The sequence below is a fragment of the Limulus polyphemus genome, unplaced genomic scaffold, assembly GCF_000517525.1.
Source record: "Limulus polyphemus unplaced genomic scaffold, Limulus_polyphemus-2.1.2 Scaffold553, whole genome shotgun sequence".
NCBI classification, from domain to species: domain Eukaryota; kingdom Metazoa; phylum Arthropoda; class Merostomata; order Xiphosura; family Limulidae; genus Limulus; species Limulus polyphemus.
In genome coordinates, this window is record NW_013666163.1 from 76,557 (window position 1) to 99,911 (window position 23,355).

The window sequence follows — 23,355 nt, forward strand, 5'->3', positions numbered from 1 at the left end:
TAATTATCATAGGGCCAATATTAAGTGATATATCGCACTTATTTATAGTATTCAGTATGTCCTTTGTTATAAATACTTAATAAAGTATTCCGCTGCAATGCGTTTAATCACCTCACGTTCGGCCCCTCAGTGGCACAGCGGTATGTCTGTGGACTTACAATGCTATAATCCGCGTTTCCATACCCCTGGTGGGCAGAGCACAGATAGCCCATTGTGTAGCTTTGTGCTTAATTATAAACAAACAAACCCCACGTTCGATTAATGCTAATTATTATTGATGTTTGCATAATTTTTAACAGAGATTACAATGTAGAATTGTTTTTGGTTTCAAGTTTGTGTTTTTGATTTTAAAATGTGAGATAGATGCATACCACAAAGTAATATTATAGGAAATAATGTTATATTTAACTTTTAAGTTATCACGATATAAACCGACCCACTAGTGATTCAGCGGAAAATCTGAAGGCTTATAACTCTAAAATCTGGGTTTCGATATACGTGGTGGGTATAGCACGGATAGCCTATTATATAGCCTTGTGTTTAAAAACATTTAAACAAATACGATAAAGGTATAAATCAATTATTAGAAATGTAACAATATGCTGTATTAGGGTTTAATTACTATTTCTGATGAGTTCGAATAACATTTTGTGGCATTTCATAGGCCTAATTATCTTATCGTTAAACTGTATTACTATTACTGTATACATTTTCGACGTTACGTGCATCATTTCATGGTAATGTTTGATCATGATGTACCGAGTTGAATGTTTCCACTGATATATTTTTTATCGCATTTATTACATTTGTAATCTGCAAACTTAAAACATTATTACTCATATTAGTTGGTTTGCTACTAATACTGCTCATTACTAGTAGTAGTAATACTGCGAATGAATTACTGTTACTAGTATTAGTCATACTCGGAGTCAGAGGATTCTACTTTACCTTGGCCTATGTCTTTCAAGTTTCATGTATTTTACTTACGATTTTGTTAAATCTTTATGAAATTTTTTCTTGCTGATTCTTTACAATTTTATGTACTAGATATATCATTAGAGCCATTTGTTTTTGTTTTTTGAAATTACATGATTCATCGTACCTTATCGTAAGTTTGTAAATAAAATATGAAATATTGATTTTTTTATTAATATTATTCAGGTTTATTTTATTGCATGAGATGCACGTAAATGTTTTCCCTAGTGTAATATGGGAACAAACCACAGTCTTTCCTCTACAATTTAGAGAAATGCCAATATCACCGTCTTATTGCTTGAATTTATGAAAGTTATTGGTCAATAATTTTTCTGCTTGCTAAAATTCATGCACACCACAAGTCATGATGATAACAAATAATATGTATAGTAATAATAATCATACTTGAAAGGTTTGAATGAAATACATTGTGAAACTTAGAGGAAATAAATATAAGTTATTTAGTGAAGTATCCCAGTTTTGTAAGGATTACTGAAATAAACATTCTTGTATTAAGTGTTTAATAAATATCAAAACGTATATATACAATAGAAGAAAGTTATCATAAAACTCATCTTTAGTGTTTCTAACTTATTTGTTTATGAATTTACTAAATTCCTTCTTAATCTCTGGTTAGGTGCAGACCCCAATACTTCCAATTGTAACTCATTTAGAATTTATCGTCTCCTTATGCACTTTGCATGAAGATCAAAGTTTGAAATCAGGCTAGTGGCAACATTTATTTGCAAATAATAGCCTTATATATGTACCTCCCTTTTTCATGCTTCAGCCTTTATTCCCAGTGTCTTGCAGTTAAATATGGTATATACGTTTACACTGCATATGATTTTTATACTAATGAAAGGTTGTTTTATACAGTTTCATGCAAGCTCGGTGAAATTATTTTGCAAATCAAACATCTGAAGATCAGTCATGTGGTCTGAAATTCAGTTGATTAGTAATTTAGGGTGTTTTCTATTGGAAGTAATTTTCATTAGGCTTGAAAGAAGAAATTTAAAGGTTTCACTTATATGGAAACCATCGAACACATGGAAGTGAATCACAGCAGGTATGTTGCAAGTTGGCTGCAATTACTGTTATCAAGACATGAAGCTATTTTTGAAGCAGTTGCTTGGACACCAGGACAAGATAAACTATCATTCAATGCAGGTAGACAAATGCTATCTATCAGTTCTAGCTCATCACAATCATAATACACCTGCTTTGACTTTGAAGCTAAAGCAATTATCACAACTGCAACTGAACACCACACCAATGTACAGATGGATAGAAACACTTGACAAACCCAGCCTGTGTTTTGTAAACCCAAAGAGGTTCATTCTGCTCACAATAGTACGTAAAACATTTCATCATCAGTGGTAGTAATGGCATGTCTAATGGATCAGTGTAATGTAGGGCAGTATTCATTTTCATACAGGAACATGATTTGTATAGCAATTGTGGAAGTTTGGTCAAAGCAGGAATAACTGTTGTTAGACATACCTACCCTTTGGAATAGTGACCACTAATACGTCATACGTCACTTAGGTAAGAGTTGCATATGGCACCTCCAGTTAATTTTAAAAAAAATTCATCAAAGTAATATTTTTGTATTAATTAATCATATTAATAGCATGATCTGATGATTTTAATACATTATTATACCACTTACTTCATTAACTAGATGTACAATCTTCTTGGGGATAAACTTTACAAATGTCTTGTATAAAGGCATCAAAAAGCTACTTTTATCAGAATATAATGTTCTCCACATGTATTCACACAAATGCTTGTCAAATGTCTTTGCCCTGGTATGTGTAGTTAGTAGTTGTCTTTTATAAACCCTTTTCAGAATCTTTTTTATCCAGGCAATTCTACAATTTTTGGGTGGGGGTGCCATATGGAACTCTTTCCGTCACTTATTCTGCTATATACTGGTACACTTGATCCTGATTTCAGCCTAATCTAACCTATAAAAAGCCAGTGTGTGTGTTGTGTCACATCACTCTTGATTTCTTGAAATAGGAGTCATCATAAAAGTGAAAATGCATTTGTTCATATAGAATAGTTTGATTACTGTCTGCCCATTATGATTTTAGTGCCAGTGAGGAGGGTGCTGTGATACCTTATAAGTGTAGTGAGTATTGGTATAATAAGCCTAAAGTAAAGACGTAGTGTGGGATCACCTAGCCTAGAGCCAAGTGCATAAAATTTATCATGAAAGTAAAAATATCGATTCAATTTTAAATTTGAATCACTTCTGAATTAAGCTATTTTCTGTTATATCACTAATGTTTTTAATAAAAAACAAACCTCCTTAGTCAACAGACTAAATTAAGAAATCAACAAGTATTTTTCCAGCTTTGTTGTCCATACATTTAATTTTATACTTTCAGTACATAGACTAGCAACAATATTAGGTTATACTTCTGTAGCTAAGTGATATGACATTAAAGCCATTGTTGGAACATATTGTTACCAAAATGCACTGGCTTATCTATATATTAGAAGTTATTAATCTAACTGATTTTTATCAATAATTATTCTATGAATATGCCACAAATTCATTTCATGATTGATTTTAATTTTGATTGGCTCACAAAGGAAGTTGCCAATGTTTGACTGCCTCGACTGCACTTTTTTTACCTCTTTGTTGTTCAATCTTTATTTCATAAAATTTATTTGTTTCAGTTAGCTATGAAATGTGAGGTTAAGATATATTATGGGGTGGAAGTGGTAGTATTTGCCCCGTCATTTTTGATGGGCTATATGCTAATGGATGATAATCCCCACCCTCACAATGCTAAACCTGTTGGAATATTCCTTGAAGAGAGGATTGACCAAGTGGAATGGCTCAAACTCCCATTCAATTTCAGTTCTATCAGTTATGTATTAGATGCTCAGGGAAGACTAGTCAGAAATAGTAAAATGAATCCAGACACTAAATATGTGCTGAAAAGAGCTGCTTCAGAAGAGTTACTGAGGATACCTCAGGACTTCATTAATTCTGATTTTAAGCAGACTGCTTGTCCTTTTCATTTTGAACATACTTCACTATTAAATGTTATTAACTGTGAAAATGCAAGGAATCCTTTACTATTTTTTCACTTATGAGCATAAGTTGAATGGCCATTCATTTGCATTTCAGATCATGGCAGATGGTCAGTTGTCTGATTTGTATAAAAATGGATCAACAAACTGATTTGTATTTTTTTAACAGTGGTTTTGTCTTGTCATAATTACAGCAAAATAATTGTAAATTTTAATGATTTTGTACAGTGTAGATAGAACTGGAGAAAAATTATAGAAGACAGAAGGCCAACAGATTGTGTCGTTACACTGTGAGAGGAAGAAACTAACAAGGTTCAGGTCTGGGCTTTACTGGAATTCGCTAATCAATTAATTATTGGACTCATTAATTGAAGACTTTCAACTAATCGATTATTCTCACAGGAGTCTTGGATCGTTGGAATAATTGAAAAACTAATTTTGATTAGCTGATTATTTTCCCGAGTCATGGAACTAATTAAGTAAACTGAACAACCATGAATTAACTCTTTCTGTACAATCAGGTTAAAGTGTGCTTGTCATGACTATTTACAGTGTTACCTTTTATTATTGATTTTCAATAAACTCTGCAGGAAAACATAATTTATTATTCAATTTTTTATATTATCCAAGTTTTAACTTCTTAATTTCAAAAAGAAATATTTTAAAAAACCCCAGTTTATGTAACATGATGCATCTGATCTCAGATTTCTCCACTTCAGAATTTTCTAACTTCTGAAATAGGCTGTTGCAATTTTCCTCCAAATAGAAACTTGAACAAAACATAATTGCAAGCAAAAATATAAAATTTGAATGACCATCCTTCTTAATTTGCTGAGATATCAATAAATTTGTCAAAACCATTGGAACAGCCTCTTCCCCTCTCTTTTTTTTAAGATTGTTTGCTGATCAACATAATATGACTAATGGATATGGTTAAAATCAATAGAAAGAGTAAATTCTCTTCTACAATTTGGATTTCAGTTTTGTCATCATAAGCTGTTAGTTGACAAGAGTTGCTTGGTTTTTATTGATCAGATTTGGTTCTCCAAACATTAACAGAATTTTAATCTGTTTATATCTTATTTAAAAAACTGGATAAATTACAGTAGTTTTGGGACATTCTATTCTTGTGACTGGTACATTTTTTTCTATTATAAAATGCATATTTGAAAGCTACAGTAGTTTCTTCTTGTACACCCTATTTTCTGACACTCAAGGCTTAGAGGAGAATGTTAAAAATTTTTATTGAGTGCAAATTGGCTCTTTATATGCTGAGTGCCACAACACTTTACTTTTTAATGTACTTTTTTATTTATTGCTAGCTACTTTACAACAAGAGTAACTAAAGTTTAAAAATTATAAATTTCTCAGCATAGCCTAGCAAACCTTGAGTTAAATAAAACCTCTAGAATTTCACTAGCTCTAGCATGTTATGAAACACAACACTGGGATCATGTGATGTTTATATTAGCCCCAAGGTAAATTGCTAATGGGCCCTTACTGTGTGATTTATTACTTTTGACATGAAGATTACTGCTCCAGTAGATACTAAGTACAGCAATAAAACCATAAAATTAAAACAAATGTGAAAAGGTTAACAATTTAAACTTTTAAGAAAAGTAATTTAGAAATTTCTGGTTAATACTGTTGTTTATGTAGAGGAAACATTTAGCTTTTTTGACAAAATTCAAGAACAATTTGTGATAAATGGGTATTTTTTTTTAATAAAGTGAAAGTGTCATACTGGCTCCTTGTTCATGGTATTTAGTAAAATTCTAGGAGGTGGACAGATAATTAGTTTTATAAACAGAATTCATGAAAGTTGTGATAAATGGGTATTTTTGAATTGGGTGAATGTATCTGAGGGGTTTCTTGGAAGATTTATGAACACTTTTTTTTTTTTTGTTATTTTCTCAGCAGTTTAAACAACTTTATTGGCATTTACATTATTAAATTAATTGATGGCATAAAATGCTGCAAGATATATTAAGATGTATTATTACTTGTTGAACATTTCCTAGTTTAAAGAGGAACTCTGGAGTTGGCACAACAACAATTAAAAACTTTAAATGGATGTTAAAACCTCAATTAATGGTGTTTAAAAATAGTTTAACAAAATTCTTTAATTAATTGTTCAAATTTTACCTTCACATAATGGTGGATTATGGATACCACCATTTGCATTCATCCTCTGTTGCGATGTAGAAGTGTGCTGAAATGCACACACACACATATGATTGATATAATGAGATACACTCTGTGCTCATGCACTTTAATATTTGTTGCAGAATCCTATGACTAGAGGAGGTATGAATATTCAAAACTCTGCAGAGAAATTTAGAAAATGTGTGGAGTATTTTCTTTGTTTAATATTTACAGTAATAATGGCTTATTATAAAAATGTAAATAAAGTAGACCTAACTGTTAGAAAGAATTTATTGTAAAATTCTTTCAGTTTAATATACCAAGCATTTTGTCAGTAAAATCAAAACAAAAATACAGAATTGCAGTTTATCTGTACATTACGAATTGTTTTCTTTAATTATGTAACATACAATAGACATTAAAGTACAGTAGTTTAATTTACAAATTGTTAAGAGTTCCTTTCTTGTATTTTTGTTTTTATCTTTACAAAACCAAACTTGCATCATAACTTATACAAGTGATTTACTACCTGTACTGCTTAGCTCACTGTCTCTGCCATTCACACACATAACTCTCTTGTGGACAAAAAAAATCTGTAGCATAACTGATCAATAGAGTTATATCTTCAACACTAGAGTGCACGCTTGTCATGTGACCCTGTGGTGGCAAGGGGAATTCAGCATCATTACTAAAACAGGCATGTGTCAAACGATTTCTGCTATGCTGCATACAGTTAGCCATCTGAAAATAAAATTGAAATGCCAGAGAGCTGTGTCTGTTACGGCTGTTCAAGTCGATGGAAGAAGGGGAAGGCAGTCTCTTTCCACAAGTGAGTATATTTTTTCACCTGTTTACTGACAGTAAAGGCATTTCAGATAAAAATACAAATGTTTGACAAATTTACTTTATGCCATCACCATGTAACCTAGGAATCTAGGTAATAAAAACAAGGGTAAAAAAGACAAATAAAATTACACAAACAGGTAAAAAAAAGTATTCTGGAAAACAGTAACAGCTAAGCCAATTATTGTAACCATGTAAACCAACTGAGTTAATAATTAAGCTGTTATTAATACAAGCATTTTATACCATTCCTAAAATATAGGACTTTTTTTTCTCCTTTTTTTACCTATTTGTGTAATTTTCTTTGTCTTTTTTTATCCTTGTCTTTATTACTGCCACTGGTAGCCTAGTAGGGGACCCACAAGAGTAAGGTAGTCAGAGATTGAATTAGGAGTTTTTCAGAAGTAGGTAGTGAAAGAAACTTTATTACAAGTACCAATGGTTTCAAGTATCATTTATATAAAACAGTTATCATTTCTTAACCTTGACATTATTAGATCCAACACACAATTCAAATCCAAAATTCACCAAAAACATCACTCACACAGGCCTCTACATCCCCTGCATTTCTGCCCATGAATCCAAACATTCAATTTACTATAAAGCTTTATACACACAGCTTTAAAACTTTGTTCAGCTGACTATGTAGATGAAGAAATAAGGTTTATAAAGCATTCCTTCATTCACACAAACAAACTTCCACCCAAAATTGTCAAACTTTTCCCATGACCACCAGAACAAAAACTTCAAAATACGACTCACAACCAAAATTAACACTGATATACCAAACATCAACACAACATTACACTGCAGTTTACCATTCATCCTTGAAATCAGTTCAAAAATAAATCACACTTGGAGAAAAGTTACCATTGAGCATAGAATTTCTGTCGACTTTAAATTCACTCAAAAACCCAGCCCTAAACTAAAGCTGTTACTATATAAAAATTATGTAGAATCACCCAATACCAACATTTTCCATATATTAATGTGCAATAACTGTCCAGAATTCTACGTCATAGAAACCAGAAGAAAATTGGAAACCAGGTTTCACTGATCATAATAAAAAAACCTCCCACATTTACCATCATTGCGACTCAAAAAAAACACAGTATACCTATACAACACACTAATTTTAAATGAAGAAACGAACATATAATACAGGAAGCTATCTTAATTGAACAAAACATTTACTCTAAACCAACACCCTGGAGTACCAAGATACCTTTACTAAGCTGTTAAACAGTCTCCAGTCATGTGACCTCTTTGTTCCATACTATGTATATATATATTGTGTCTGTGTAAACTGCTATTCCTGATGATGATATAAGCTTGTCAAAATGTTGTACATATATAATAAAGTTTCTTTCACTATCTACTCAAGCTGTCTCCAAACTTTAAGTGGCATCTGACCTGTTATATAGGATCCTAAAGCCTTAATAATAAAGGTTTAATTGATATTAAACAAAATGTTAAAGCTTAAACTGCTCAACATTGTTGACAAGAATCTGTCATTTAAAAGATAATGTTAACTGAAAAGTAACAAACAAAATTGCATAATTTAATAACTGGCATTTGTTATCAGGTTTCCTCTAGACAGTCATGATCTCCTCACAAAATGGTTGGTGAATATCAGTAGAGACAATTTCAAACCTGCTATAAACCACAGGGTGTGTAGTGAGCAGAGGTAAGTATACCGTATACATATAATCATGTTTGTTTGCTAGTGATTTTACAGTTACGAATGTGTCACTTTAATTGTAACATTTCATTTAGAAATTTATTGTTATTTCAGGCATACATCCCAGGGATGATTGCAATGTCATTAAACATGCTCTTCACCATTCTGCTGTGCCCACTGTGTTTTCTTTGCACCTGCCACACAAACAGAAAATGGAGCATTTGTTGAGGAAGAGACAACTGCTACAAAGTAAAGTAGATGGTGGTGGCTCAACAAAAGCTAAACAACCCCATGTTGCTTATGAATCCAGCAAAGGTCACCCAGATCATGATTACTGTGTCAACCCTGGCTCTGTTGTAAACAGACTGAATGCTTCACAGCATAAAATTAAAGATGCACATAACAAACAGAAGGTGAAGAGAAATGATAGAACAATGTCAAACCTTTTACGCACTGTTAAAGAACAGAATCTCACAAATCAGGAACATGCATCAACAGACACTTATGACTTTGAGGTAAGAATTACTTATATGTATTTCATGAGTAAATTTTCAACAGTGAAATTCATGGAAAGGTTTATGACAATTTTACAGTACTGTTGTGCATGTTTCTTGCTTCATTGTCCATTTTAGATGTTGTCTTGGATTCCCCATGACGACATAACATCTTCATTGGCTGAGACTGGAGTGCGAACTCTAGATAAAAATACAACTCCATGAACTGACCTTGCCTGACTACCATACATAAACCATATGTTTTTTATTCTTTATACCTACCTCCACAGTAAACCAGTTTTGATTCTAATCTTGCATATGATACACTCTTTACTCAGTTTTGTTATTTTAGTTTACTCTGCTTCATTTTTTTACTTTTCATTAATCTACCTACCTTTAACAGATTTTGAAGTGGTTTTTCTTACATAAGTGAACATAAGAAAGGCTGTTATTCAGGTATTAATAGTGTATTTGTTCCTATTTTAAACAAAGCCCTAATTTTTTTCGATTTATCTTTATCGTTTTAACGATGAGATCATCAGCATCTTTACGTTTTATCATACAGGCTGTACTGAATTGACAAAACAAATCTTGTTTAAGTTATGTAACAAATAGTACTTCATCTCCTTTCACTACTAGTTCACATCATGTACATGGCTTAATTACTGTTCCTTACAACTTTAAAGGCAGTTACCCTGGCTTGCAAGAAATAAACACGAAAAATGTAGAACCATAATCACCATTGTAAGTAGTTCCCAGGAAAAGAGAGCTGAAATGCGTGAAATGTTACCAAAACCAGGATTTGAGAAATGTGCATTATCTACTACTACTCAGCAGTTTCTGTAAGGGAAACTATAACCTTAAGTTATTAATAATTTTGCAAAAGCCTGTATATTTTGTGATTTCCAAGGATTTCTGTTGTTGCCATATCTAAACTGCCTTTATGTATGACATTCTTGTATAGGCCCCTTTAGTTCACAGTCTTAACGCCTGTCAATAAACATGGCTGAATGTAAGGCATACCATTGTACTAACAACAAGCGCAATAACAAGGGATTACATTTTCACCAAGTCCCTAAACCACCATCAGATCCCAAGAAGAATCGAGAAAAAATGGAAATAACAAAGAAATGGCTACATAACTTAGGAATGGGACACAGAATGAAGACATTTCCTTTTGGTAGAAACAGTGTTGTGTGTGAGAAACATTTCACCCCAGACTGTTTCAAAGTGGATTTGCGAGCTAAGTTTATGGGTACAAAACCTCGACAATACCTTGTAGAAGGGGCAGTACCAACACTTTTCAAGCATCGCCCCCCTCCAGTAGGTGAAGATAGAGAGGAACAACTAGAGACTAGGAGAAATAAAAAGGTATTTTAGACTATTATTATTATCAAATCACTTAACTATATGTAAATAACTGCTTTGTTCAATACTAGCCTTCATTTTATTGCAGTGACCATTAGTGAAAATTAGGAATATGCAAGTTATATTTTGAATTTAAGAAAAGAATAATGTATTTTGTTGTTGCTTTGTGGTAATTAAACGACAATAAACATTTTGCTTCTTTGGTTTTGAGTAAACATTGCTTCTCCTTGCTTGTAAACTCATACACAAAGGAATGGATGAGTAGGCTATCAGCATTTGTACATCACAAACCAGAGCACAACCTACGTGGAACGTGCAACAGTATATAATCGTAAATTTATTATCTCATTATAGTGTTGGTGTTACATAATTACATTCCTTAACCAACACATATAATTAAGCAGAATGATCACAAACACACATTAATGATATATTAGAGGTGAAGTTCTCCTTAGAAATGATAGTGACCTTTGAAGGTTTAGAATTTTGAACACTTCTCTGAACCAAAGAAGAAACAGAGAGTTTTAAATGAAGTAATTAAATTTGTTATGGATTTGGATAATGTCGTATGGTCGGTGGTGTAACAGAAATGATACCTGAGTAATAGGATTAGTAAGTGTGAGAATTCGAATTCTGAACCCAATTTTTATTCTTCAGCAGTTCTTTTTTTGTTAGATTGTGGTAATTTAAATTCATTCAATCTTTTTTGGATAAGGATATACATTGTATTTTAATAAATCAGGGTGGTGAGTCTATCCTGACTAGGACAAATTACCCTTATATTACACTAATGCTATGAAGCTAATGCTCTATCAATTCAACGAAGATGATATCAGCCCTTTTCTCACATGGTTTGTTGCTTTGACTGTTTTTGTTCTTGGTGGGTGAATAGGTTACTTTTAAGGCCTTATCATATGTTGATGACCATAATTTAAAAAAAAATATTTTTAGTAGTTATTTTAAGGATCTTTAGTAAGTATAATAAAAAGTTATAAATGAACTTTTTGACCAAATGGAATATGTTATGTATTTTCGAAGACATGAGGCAAATATAACTTTTAGAACTTTTTTTCTCAAGTACTACTGAGGATATGCTTAGTAATTCAGCTGTGCAAAGCACTTGAATTTGGTACTTGTGTAGAAATCTGTTGTAAACTTGATAGTCATGTCCATGAGCATCTAGGAAAGCTGACTTCCAGAAATTCCAAGAAATTTTGAAAGGGAAACTTCGTATTCCGATAAGGTCCATTATTTCCGCTCACATAAATAGCTATTCTTGTTCAGTGTGCCTGGCATGGCATGGTGGTTAGAGAGCTTGACTCGCAATCTGAGGGTCACAAGTTCAAATCCCCATCCCAACAAATATGCTCGCACCTTTCAGCTGTGGGGGCGTTATAATGTGCCAATCAATCCCACTATATATTGGTAAAAGAGTAGCTCAAGAGTTGGTGGTAGGTGGTGATGACTAGCTGCATTCTGTCTAGTATTTCGCTGCTAAATTAGAGGTGGCTAGCAAAGACAGCCCTCATGTAGCTTTGCTCCAAATTTAAACGAAATCTCGTTCAGTGCTGCACTCTGTGTGAAAAACATTTTTCATGCCACAAGACTTGAGCTCTCACATACCCCACAATTAACTAGTAAGAATGCAGCACACCCTTCTGACACATGTGACTCCCTCTGTTCAATTCTACTGAACTATCACTTCTCGTTTGGCAGTGCTATCTTCAAGACATTTCTTGTTTGTGTTCTCTTCCTGTCATTTTTTGACATTTCATACGAAGTGGAGATATTTTTTTCCTTCTTCACTTTTACAGTTTCAAGTGATAACTTACCTTTATAATTCTTCAAATTTTTTTTTGGATTTCACTGAAGCTTATGTTTCCACTCTGAAAATGTTATCATTTACTTCAAGCACAATTACTGAAGCTTCAGGTGGCAGTACTTGACTGAGGAATTGTCAGCTTTAATACTTTGGGAGATTGATTGTTATATGAGTTGACTTTTGTCAGGCTTCGAATTTGGTGTCCACACATTTGGAATATGGTCTGCCGACTTTGAACATATAAACTGTTATACTGTTATTGCTTTTGGAATAATTTTGTTATTCATATTATTATTATTTGTAGTTCTTTGGCTTCAATAATATATGTTTAGTTACATTTGTACCTACTTCTTGTAAGGTTAGGGTTTTTTGATTAACATTTAGTGATTTCCTTTGTCCTACAACATTGAATTAGGCTTAACATGTGTCTTTGTTGTCTTTTTAGGTTTACCTGTCATTCATCTTACTGGTAAATCGTAAATTAGGTTAAATATATTGTTTCTTCAACAAATACTATCTACTAAAATTTCTATTGTCAATATACACATACTTAATTTTAATATATAATGATTTTTTTCATTTTCATAATTAATTATATTTTATACTTCTTACAATTTATATTGTTTGTGAGGACTCCTGGGTCTGGGGTCTGCCCAACCTTCTCCAAATATTGCTGGCCTTCCTAGACCTTTACTGCGTGGTCTGCTAGGCCTACCTCAGCCCTTTTTATACATGTTTTTCTCCTCCTGTTCCAAACATTTTAGCTCATGCTGTACCTTTATATCTCTCTTTTGACTGCCTCACCCTCCATGGACTTTGGTTCATTTTGCCTTAGCTTACCATTAGGCAGATTGTTTTATGTTTTCTTGCTTCTCTGCACTTCAAATCTCTGTTGCCTGTATGAGGGCAGAATCTGTTAATCCTATCCCTTTCTCCCTAGACAAATTTTCCAGCCTTTGTCTTCCCCTATCACCTCTCATACTGGTATTAACTGTCACACACCTCCTTTCTGAGGTGTTCCACCTATTTCTTGGGGATTTTTGTGGAATAACTTCCTCCTCCTTACCTCCAAGTTGGGCAATTGCCATTTTCAGCTCTTTCTCTACACACATGGCATTTTCGCTTTTGGGATCTACTGGGGTGGGACACTGTCTAGTACCAAGTTCGTTTCCCTTCCACTTCTGATCAGGACTTATGAATGGCTCTTTTCCTTCACTGGTCTCCTTTTTTTTGTTAGGGTGGGGGTGATACTTTTGTGACTTTAGCATCACATGGGGTATTTATGTTGCTACATTCATATTTTTCTTTTTTGGTTGCTCATTTGTCTCATTCTCAGCCATTGCATTCTTTCTTCATTTTCCATGTCTGGCACCTTCCCATCATTTACCTGTCCTACATCTAAGAGTTCCTTCATTAGTCATGTTTTCTTGATGCAGATTGGAATTCTGTGATTGATCTGTCTCATCTCAATCACTTCTTGGTTCTTTCCCTTTTTTACTGTGTTGTCTTTTATCACACTCTGGTGGGTCATTACTTCAGGACTGAGGATGCCCAAGGTTGATGTTTTGTATTCGTATGCCTATGTTCCTATTTTCCATCCCTCGCATCACCAGTTTCATGCCTCGCCTTCAAGTTTGTTTCAGAACTGTATGTCTTCGTCTCCAGTTCCTCATCCGTTTGCTTGGGCTGTTGATGTGTTCAGAGAGGATTGGGACCTGTTTATACTTTTATTTCTTATGCTATTCATCATCTTCCCTAAGTGATTTCATTTGTCCTTGCCATTCTGTAATAGTTCTTTCTGATTGCTCCTTCTTGACCAACACAGATCTGGTTTTCTCAACTGCCTCATCTTGATCTGTTTCTTTTTGTTCTGAATAGTATTTTTTTCTATCCTCCATTTTGATGGCTCTTATGGCATATTCTTCCTTTTCATTTCCTTCCATCTCTCATCTTTATTCCTGGTCCAATCTGGATGGCCTTCTATGTCCCGTACATGCTCTAGGTTGCTTCATTGCCTTCAAGGCTTCTTTCCATTGGTTCCTTTTCATACTGTTTCATTCCCTGGTACCACTCCTCTGTTTGTGACTTTATTCTTTCTCCCTTACCCTTCAATTTGGTTTTGATTTGATTGGTTATTTGTTCCTTGTCTCATTTTTCGTGTATTCAATTCCTGGTGTATTCACTGCAATCAATTACCTTCCATTTTACCTGCATCTCACCCCCACTGAACATTGGAGGTACCTCTTCCATTGTGCACTGGGACTACACCTCATACGTTTATCTCCCATTATCTGCTTTGGGTAGCTGTTTCATCCTTGTTGGGGTACTGTCTTCCAATTATCACCATCCTTATCTCCTCGGTGAGACTGTGACTGGGTAAGTTACCTTTTTGTATATATACCTCTTATTTATCAGGGGCATGTCCCTTTTTTTCTTTACAGATCCCACTGTGTGGTGACTAGTGCCTGTCCAGGTATACTTAAAATAGTCAACTTCGCAGTGTAAAGCCATGATAACTTAACAATAAAAATTTCGTTCAGATGGGGTGTTCCACAAGATCTCTTGTAGGTTTTCCTTGAGATGTATTTGCTTCATTCACATGCCCATTCTGGACCATACTAACCCATGGACTTCATGGGTAAAGCAGTGTAAAGCCATGATAACTTAACAATAAAAATTTCGTTCAGATGGGGTGTTCCACAAGATCTCTTGTAGGTTTTCCTTGAGATGTATTTGCTTCATTCACATGCCCATTCTGGACCATACTAACCCATGGACTTCATGGGTAAAGCAGAAGAGGATAAATGCCCATCCCTGCTATTCCTTAGATTGAATAAATCAGGAGTGGTCTGCTTTTCAAAATAGGGTTTTCATGGTCTCCTGTTGTTCTGTCTCCAGTGTTGACAATCATTTGGACTCTCCTCTCTTTTTTCTTCTAGTGGAATACAAGAGTCCTTATCACTTTCCAGTTCCAAACTGTTGAATGTAATAGTAATATATGATACAAACAATAATGAATCCATTCAATTGATAGTAAGATGGTGGTGTTCTACTGGTGTATATGACAATATTACCTCTTATCTGATGCTCCATCTCTGAACGGGTATGTTGTAGCTTTGTAGTGAGCTGTCAAAATTGCTGTTCACCCCTTTGATTGGGATCCTTCATCCTACCTCCACATGGATGTTGGTTCCCAGTGGCTGGGTTTTGGATTCAGAGCTGGACCAATCAACATAAGTCCTCACACAAGTTTTACTGATGTCTCTGTTCCTCACTCAATTGGACTCGTGTTCACCTCTACCATGTTGTGGGTCACGGTGGGTGGTCGTGTAGGTTACAACAGTTCTTCCTCTTGCACTATCCCTCCAAGATTTTCATATACGGAGGATGTTACTGTGCTGGGGTGGTTCCTATCTCATTGGTTTTGAGTGGAATATTTTACAATACAGGGACATCTTTATTATTCTGATCATTTGGATGGTGGGTTCCTGGATTGGTCAAATATTTTATCGCTTTGCTATCATGTGTCTTGTTCACAGATTAATGGATATGGTATTTCCTACCCCCACCAGTGGCTGGGTTTTAGGTTGTAGTTGACTTACCAATGATATGATCCTCATCCTACTGCCATATAGATGTTAATTCCTGATGGCTGGGTTTTGGATGCAGTTGACTTGTCATGTTCAGTCTATCATGCATCAGCCACTCTACACCTTGAGGCACATCCTTTTTACTCTCACCCACATTACTGTCATCTGTGGGATTAAGATTCAGTTATCTAGTACTTTGGATCCCTATCCAACCATTTTTCTCACCGTTTTGGATGTGCTCCTCCCTTTTTCTGCCCATGTCTGCATCACTTCTTTCCACACTGCTTGTTACAAAAGTGGTGTGGTCTCCTACGGAGGATTTGGGGGATGCTTCATTCTTTCCCTCACTCCAGCCACTCCACATTTTCAATGTGGGATTTTAGCTATTTATGTGAGCGGATGTAATATACCTTATTGGATGTTTCTATTTCTATACTGAAAATATATTTCCCATAGGTACTTATCCCCTCTCAAACTTTCCACCCTTGGTACTTCTGCCAAAACTCAAGCTGATAGTTTGGTAAAATTGAATAGAAGGAGTCATATGTGCCATGAGGGTGTGTTGTGCTCCTATTGGTGGAGGGTTGTCGCATGATGATTTGCATGCGAGACAGTTAAACAACATTGATCGTGGGGTATGTAGGAGCTGAAGGCTTGTGGCATGTGAAAAAAATTTCATATGGAGGGCAGTGCTGAAAGAGAATAGCTATTTATGTGATGGGAGGTAAGTATTTATCGAAAATATATTTTCATGTTGGAAAATTGTAACTTGTTCTGCAGATGGAAATAGTGTCATTGGAAGCATGTATTTTGTTGTTGTTTATTTGAACTAGCTGAAAAAGTATGTTTTTAAAATGTGTGAAAATGTTTTGTTCTAAGTGAAAACCTTTTTCTAAATAGATTAATAGTGGAATTAAATTACTGTAACTGCAAATGTCAGATTTAAAAGAACATGAAACTATTAAAATTTAAGATGTTGAGGTTATTGAAATAAAGAAAATAAAGTCAAACAATGGTATAATTAAGGCTAAGTGTCTTGATGTAAAACATCAAATTTAATTAAGGATTTTCATTTTTACTGTAGCATATGGATCTATTAACTGTCCTATGTATATTTAATTAGCACTAGAATTCTGTTTTATCCACAAATAACTCAGGGTAGGTAATAGAGGGAAACTTTTTTAAGCTAATCCACTATGACATGACTTTGGTTTTCAGAAACTTTATTTACTTAACATTGAATACCACATTTTGCTAGGTTGGGAGAGAGGGCACATTATTTCAACATGCTTGATGACAAACAGAATATGCCAACAGGACTTATTTACCTCACATGATAATAGAAGACCATTTGGCTCATTTAGGGCACATTTCACTAATAAAAAATAGATGATAAAAAATAGCCTTACAGGATGGTCTTACCACCTTTCACACAAAGCTATCTCAATCCTTTTCTGCCCTCTAAGCATTGCTAAAAAAAGTTTTGCAATTACAGCACCAGTCTTTATGCCCCATCAATTTCGATGTGGTACTTACCTCTTCTCACAAGAATAACTATTCTCATTCAGTGCTGCCCTCTATATATGAAATTTTTCTTTGAGCATGCCACAAGCCTTGCACTCCCCATGTTAGAATTACTATATGCAACAACATCTTTCTTAACCAAAAGTAGCATGACATGATCACATGATACATGTGACTCCCTCTACACTCGTATACCAAACCTTCAGTTCTCGTTTGGCAGCATTTCAGTTCAGACGTCTTCTTTTGTGTGCTTAGTGGTTCTAGTGTGACAAATAATTTTTTTTCACACAAAATGGTTCCTTTTTGAGTAAAAAAAATTTTCCTTTCAGATTATTCTTGTTGTTCTAGTTTTGCATTTGACAATTTGTGCACATTTTTTTGAGTTATAGATTCTGAAGTTCATGTTACCACTTTAGAGGTCTCACTAATGACCAGCGTTTATTGTCAGGCCTCAGGTGTGGGCGATCTGATGGTGGATCTATCTGCTTTTATAAGTCGGGAGATGGAACTTTTGTCCACGGACATTGCTCAGGCTCCTCCTGAGTTGGCTGAAATTCTTAAGAATGACGAGGATTTCGATCGTATCTTCCCACCTCCAGAGTTTGCCATTCCTTCCCATTTGCAGCCTGAGGAATCACCTAGGCCCAATTCGGTTTTCACGGATTTTGTGTCTCACGTTTATCATGTTTTATCCCTTTCCCCTATCTCTTATTCACCTCATCCTTCCTTGATACATGGGCCATCTTCTCAACTATTTTTGGTTTTTTCTCCCTCCCCTGGTATTCAGGTACATGCAGATCAATTTGTATCACAATTAAGTGAGGGGATTAACATACCATTCCCTCGAGGACTTCTGATTACATTACTTCCTTCTTTTTGCCCGTCATTGTCTGGTGATGGTTTATTTGGAAAACTCTACAGTGGTGGCACATATCAACCACCAAGGGGGCACCCAGTCCAGATCTATGTTTTTGGACAATAAATCTATTATACTTGGTCGAGGCACATCACATTTCTCTTGTCACATGTCATGTGGCAGATGATTTAAATCCAGTCACAGATCATCCTTCTTGCTCAGACCGGATCTATCCAGTGGAGTGAGCATTAGATCATCTTGTTTTAGAGACCTTTGCCAATGGTGGGGTTCTCCCTAATTGGATGATTTTGCCACGGGCCTCACTACCAAGTTGCCTTTCTTTTGGTCACCTGTACCACATCCACAGGCTTTGGTGGTTGATGCCTTCAGCCAGGATTGGTCACACAAATACCTTTATGTGTACCCTTCAATCTGATTGCTTCATCGGATGATTTCTCTTGTCTACTCCATTCCTTGTCGAGTTCTCCTGATTTTACCATATTGGCCAGTGCAACCTTGGTTTTACAGGTTATAATGTTTGCTGTCTCTTCCACTTTCTTCCTCTCTTCTTTGTCAACCTCCATCCCATAATATACATCCCAATTTCCCCATCCTGCGTATTCACGCCAGGCTTTTGTCTGGTCCTTGGGGAGATGATCTGGCTTCACATACCAAGTTGCTTCCTTGTTCCATGGAAGTATACCAGCATAAGTGGAAAGTCTTCCATTGTTCGCCTGCTAACAGGTGATTTCTTGCTGACAGCCTTCTGTGGCTTGTGTGGTCGAATTTGCCACCTAGCTCTTCAATTTTCTTTCTTGATATCAGGTGACCCTATCCCATACTTTCCATTTTTCCCGATACCATAGGGTTTTTACTTCCCCTGTTCTTACCATACTCACGTGTTCCTTCCAGATTCAGAGGCCTCCAAGGCATCCTGCCCTTCTGGTTTGGGACATTAATGTAGACCTCCATGTTCTCACTTTACCTGTATTTGAACCACTTTCCTCATGCTCCTTGTTTCATCTGTCCCTTAAAACATATTTCCTTCTTCTCTTCACCTGTAGATGTTGACAGTCTTCTCCTTTATCCCAATCATTCCTTTCTCTCTAAGAACTCGGTAGTTCAGGAGGGTTGTTCCACCTTTTCTTCTATTTCCCTTCCTTCTATATCCCATCTCTACTCTAGACCTATCTGGGCAGAGCCCTTTGTTGTTATATAGCTCGTACTTCTACTCTTCAGGGTATGCACAACCAACTTTTTATCCCCTGGCAGTCCTCCTCACTTTGTGATCTTTCACCTTCTACCCTTATGAATTGGGTTCATTTTGTGGTTTGTTTGGCTTACTCTTTCCTTCCTTCTTTCTACATTTCCTTGTTCCATGTTTTCTCACATCAGATCTAACATTTCACCTTTTTCCTCACTTTTTGTCTTTGTTCATCTCCCACTATCTTCATCATATCACACTTTCCTCTGCATCGGGGTTTTGTCTGCCACCAGTGACTGTTCTACAGATTTCGATGCGACTTTAACTGATAAGATTTCTTCATTTTCTTTTTTTTTCAGGAGCCTCTTTCTCCCTTTGTATTACATGATCCCACTCTGTAGGAAGTGGTGCATGACCAGCTGTTCTTTAACTCTAAATCCACACTATCAGCCATGTTGACTCCCACTCTTTTGTCCCTGGCTCCGCATGGTTACCACTGAGATGGGGTGTTCCACAAGATCACTTGAAGGTTAATTACCTCACAATAATTTACTTCACAACTATGTCCATTCCAAACCATACCACCCATGAACTATAGTGATAAAGCAGAAGGGAATTGCTGCCCATTCCTGCCATGCCTCAAATAAATAACCAGGTGTGGTCTGTTTTTCAAAATAAGCTTTCATGGTCATCCATTTCACTGTCTCTGGGGATGACATTCCTCTGGACTCTCCAACTCATTGTCATCCTCCTTTCCTTGAGTGGAGTATGGGAGTTTTTACCACTTTCCAGTTCAAAGCCACTGTGGTGGTTGACTATGGAGGCACCCTCCTGAATGCATTCCACAAGTATAAGGTTAAAACCATTCAGTTTAGAGTAGAGTCTCCAGAGGAGTTGAGCCACCTTCTTACTGGTTGATGTGGCCTCCTGCTAACATTTACACAACCACTGGAGTTGAGCTATTACCTTACTGGTTGACTTAGCCTCCTGATACTATTTCCACAAACACTGGAGTTGAGCTGTCGCAATTGCAGTTCACCCCTTTGATTGAGAGAACTCATCCTATCTTCACATGAAAGTCAGTTCCCAGTGTAGAGGTTTAATATTAGAGTGAACCAATCAACATAAGTCCTCACATGAGTTTGAGTTCTCTATCTTCCTCCCAAATTGCTCCATTTGTCCTCATGGTCATAGTGGTGGTACATGGATTGTTCCAGTGCTATCCTTCATTCTCTTCTAATGAGAATGTTATTGCCTTTGGATGGTACTAGCCTGTGTCATGGTTGGGGGAGTTGATATTATGTGATAGACATCCTTATGATACCAGATGTCAATTTCAGGTTCGATAGATCAGTGATGATCCTCGTGGCATACCCAGAAATCAGCACAGGTCTTAATTCCCGAATCTTGGGTTTGAGGGGAAGACAGTTGATTCTCATCCTACCCTTGTGTGGATGTTGATACCCTGCAAGGAGGTTTTGGATGTAGTTGACTTACTGAGTGCAGTCCACCATGTCCTAACCACTCTACACCTCACAGTTTCTGCCCTTGTGTATTACACAATTTACAGTGTGGACAAAGAGTATACTTGGCTCAGAAGTGCTGCAGTTCCCCTCCTCTGATCTACGGACCTATATCTCTCATTGTCAGGGGTATCCTTTGGATACTTTAAGGGGTACTTCTTCTATTCTCTCGTACCAGTCCCTTCTCCTTTTCAGTGTGGGATTCTAGCTAATCTTGTGATGAGAGGTAAGAAACATATTGGAAATTATAATTCTCCTATACTGAAAATATATTTCTGATAGATACTTACCTCATCTCACCCTTCCTCCCCACTTCTCTTGTGTTCACTCCTTCCAAGGTTTGATGTGAAAGTTCGGTAGAAGAGTGTAGAGGGAGTCACATGAGCATGTCATGCTGCTATTGGTTAAGAGATGATGCATAATGATTTGCATGAGTGACATGCTGGAATTTAATAATTCCAACAAGAGGGAAGTGCAAGGCTTGTGGCATGCATAAAGAAAAAGTTTGCATCTTCAGGGCAGCACTGATTGAGAATAGTTAATCTTGTGAATGGAGGTAAGTACCTATTGGAAATACATTTTAAGTATGGGAAAATTAAAACTTTTGCATAATTTCTGAACATGTACATATCATGTGACTACTACTATCCACCAATAGTATTGCACTACCTGTGATGAGGCAGCTGGTCCCTCTGCTTTCCTGCTCAATTCTCACTTTTTCTATTAGCACAACATTGTTTAGACGTGTTTTTTTGCATGTGGTTACCATTTATGAATGTGCTTTTTTGCCATTTCAATTTTTACAACAGATTTATTTTACTGTGTTTGCATTAACTTGTTTCAACAATTTCTTTTTGCATTGCTTTCTTGTTACTGAATTACAAGAGATCGTAGTATGAATTTGCAATCCATGTATCGACTTTGGAAATTCCTGATACAGTCATAAACGCTACTGTATGAATCGAAAAATCGGGTTTGACTTTATCTGCAGAGGAGGTACAGGCGACAATGTTTCTGAGGAGAAATTCAATCAATCAGCAGACAATTTGGACTCTTTTTCATCCACCAGTTGCCATGCTGCCACATCATTCCCTTTGGTGAAGAATTGCTTCTGGTTCTCCTAGGGGATCTGTGGTAAGTTTTTCAACATGTACACTTCACACCTGGTTGATATAGCTGTGGTAGGCTGGTTCAGTTGCCGTTTGTATGGCTTTGCCCTTATTTACACACGGGAAAATTATGTATTTCACGTCATCAATGCTCAGACTTTGGTAAGTTAGATATTTATGTGTCCTTAATCATCTAAGCTACTTTAGATGAATTGTAAGTTACATATTGATTATTACTTTTTTTAGGTAAATTTAATCATTTTGCAAATTCATTAATATTACATATTTTAACTAGTTCTTTTTACATTGTGTGTATGTTACAAAATATTACTACTAGTAACATCTAATTCATTGTTCTGTTTGATTAATTTTTTGTCATTGTTAACTATGTGTCTTATCATCCTAATTTTCATCTATGTGGGACTTAAAATGTTTGCCTTGTTACATCACAGATGTGTTCATTTCTTCCCCATTCATGGGGCTGAGCTTTACTTTGGCTTCATTTCCTAAGTTTGTAATACTATTAAATTAATTTCCTCCTCATAAACTACAATTCAAAGTTCTTTCCCACAGTGCCTACTTCATCAATAGTTATTTGTTGCTATAAGTCGAGTTTTCCAGTTGAGGGCCCTACCATTTGGACTAATCTTGGCTCTTTATGTGTTTTGTCAGAGGGAGTAAAAACTCTTGGCCGACAGCTTCACTCTATGAGTCATTGCACTCTTCACTCTATTTATGACTGCCTCCTGCTTGCTTCCTCTCATTCACAGTTCATAGACTACACTCCTCTGCTCCAACAGGATGTAGCACAGATGGGATTTCTGATAACAGTAGGGAAGTCCATCCTTACCCCCTTTCACTACCCCATTCATTTGGTGAGTTTCTTCTTTCCAACCTCAGTCAAGCCCAGAGCTACTTAGGATAAACAAACGTTGTTTCATGTTACAATTTGAAGTCATTCTACAAAAAAAAAGTTAATTTAGGTTTATTTAGATTTTTTTTTGGTGGTTACAAAGTCGGTCAAATTGACTGATCCCATTTTGAGATAGGGTAAAGAAAATAATATAGAAACTATAAGGATTTAGTGAAAAAAAAAAAACGTTTGAAATGCATTTAGGAGGTTTTAGGGATTACACAAAGGAATTTGAGATTTTTGAGATGATGAAAAGT

The 23,355-nt window shown here is 35.7% G+C and overlaps 1 protein-coding gene across 12 annotated transcripts in view; it reads left to right on the forward strand.

The window, feature by feature from the left end:
* The first annotated feature begins 255 nt into the window (after positions 1-255).
* LOC106459061 (zinc finger protein 501-like) overlaps positions 256-23,355 on the forward strand; it is a 63,245-nt gene continuing 40,145 nt past the window's right edge. The window contains exons 1-3 of one of the 12 annotated variants that reach the window (XM_022385442.1): positions 10,496-10,560; positions 21,962-22,210; positions 22,858-23,060. In XM_022385442.1, coding sequence (XP_022241150.1) covers positions 22,893-23,060 — 168 coding nt within the window. In that variant the 5' untranslated portion in view covers positions 10,496-10,560; positions 21,962-22,210; positions 22,858-22,892. Of the gene's footprint in view, positions 502-534; positions 570-4,254; positions 4,345-8,600; positions 8,702-8,809; positions 10,561-21,650; positions 22,211-22,527; positions 23,061-23,355 lie in introns of those variants that run through there. The other 11 variants (XM_022385445.1, XM_022385447.1, XM_022385446.1 and 8 more) reach the window with 11 other exon arrangements.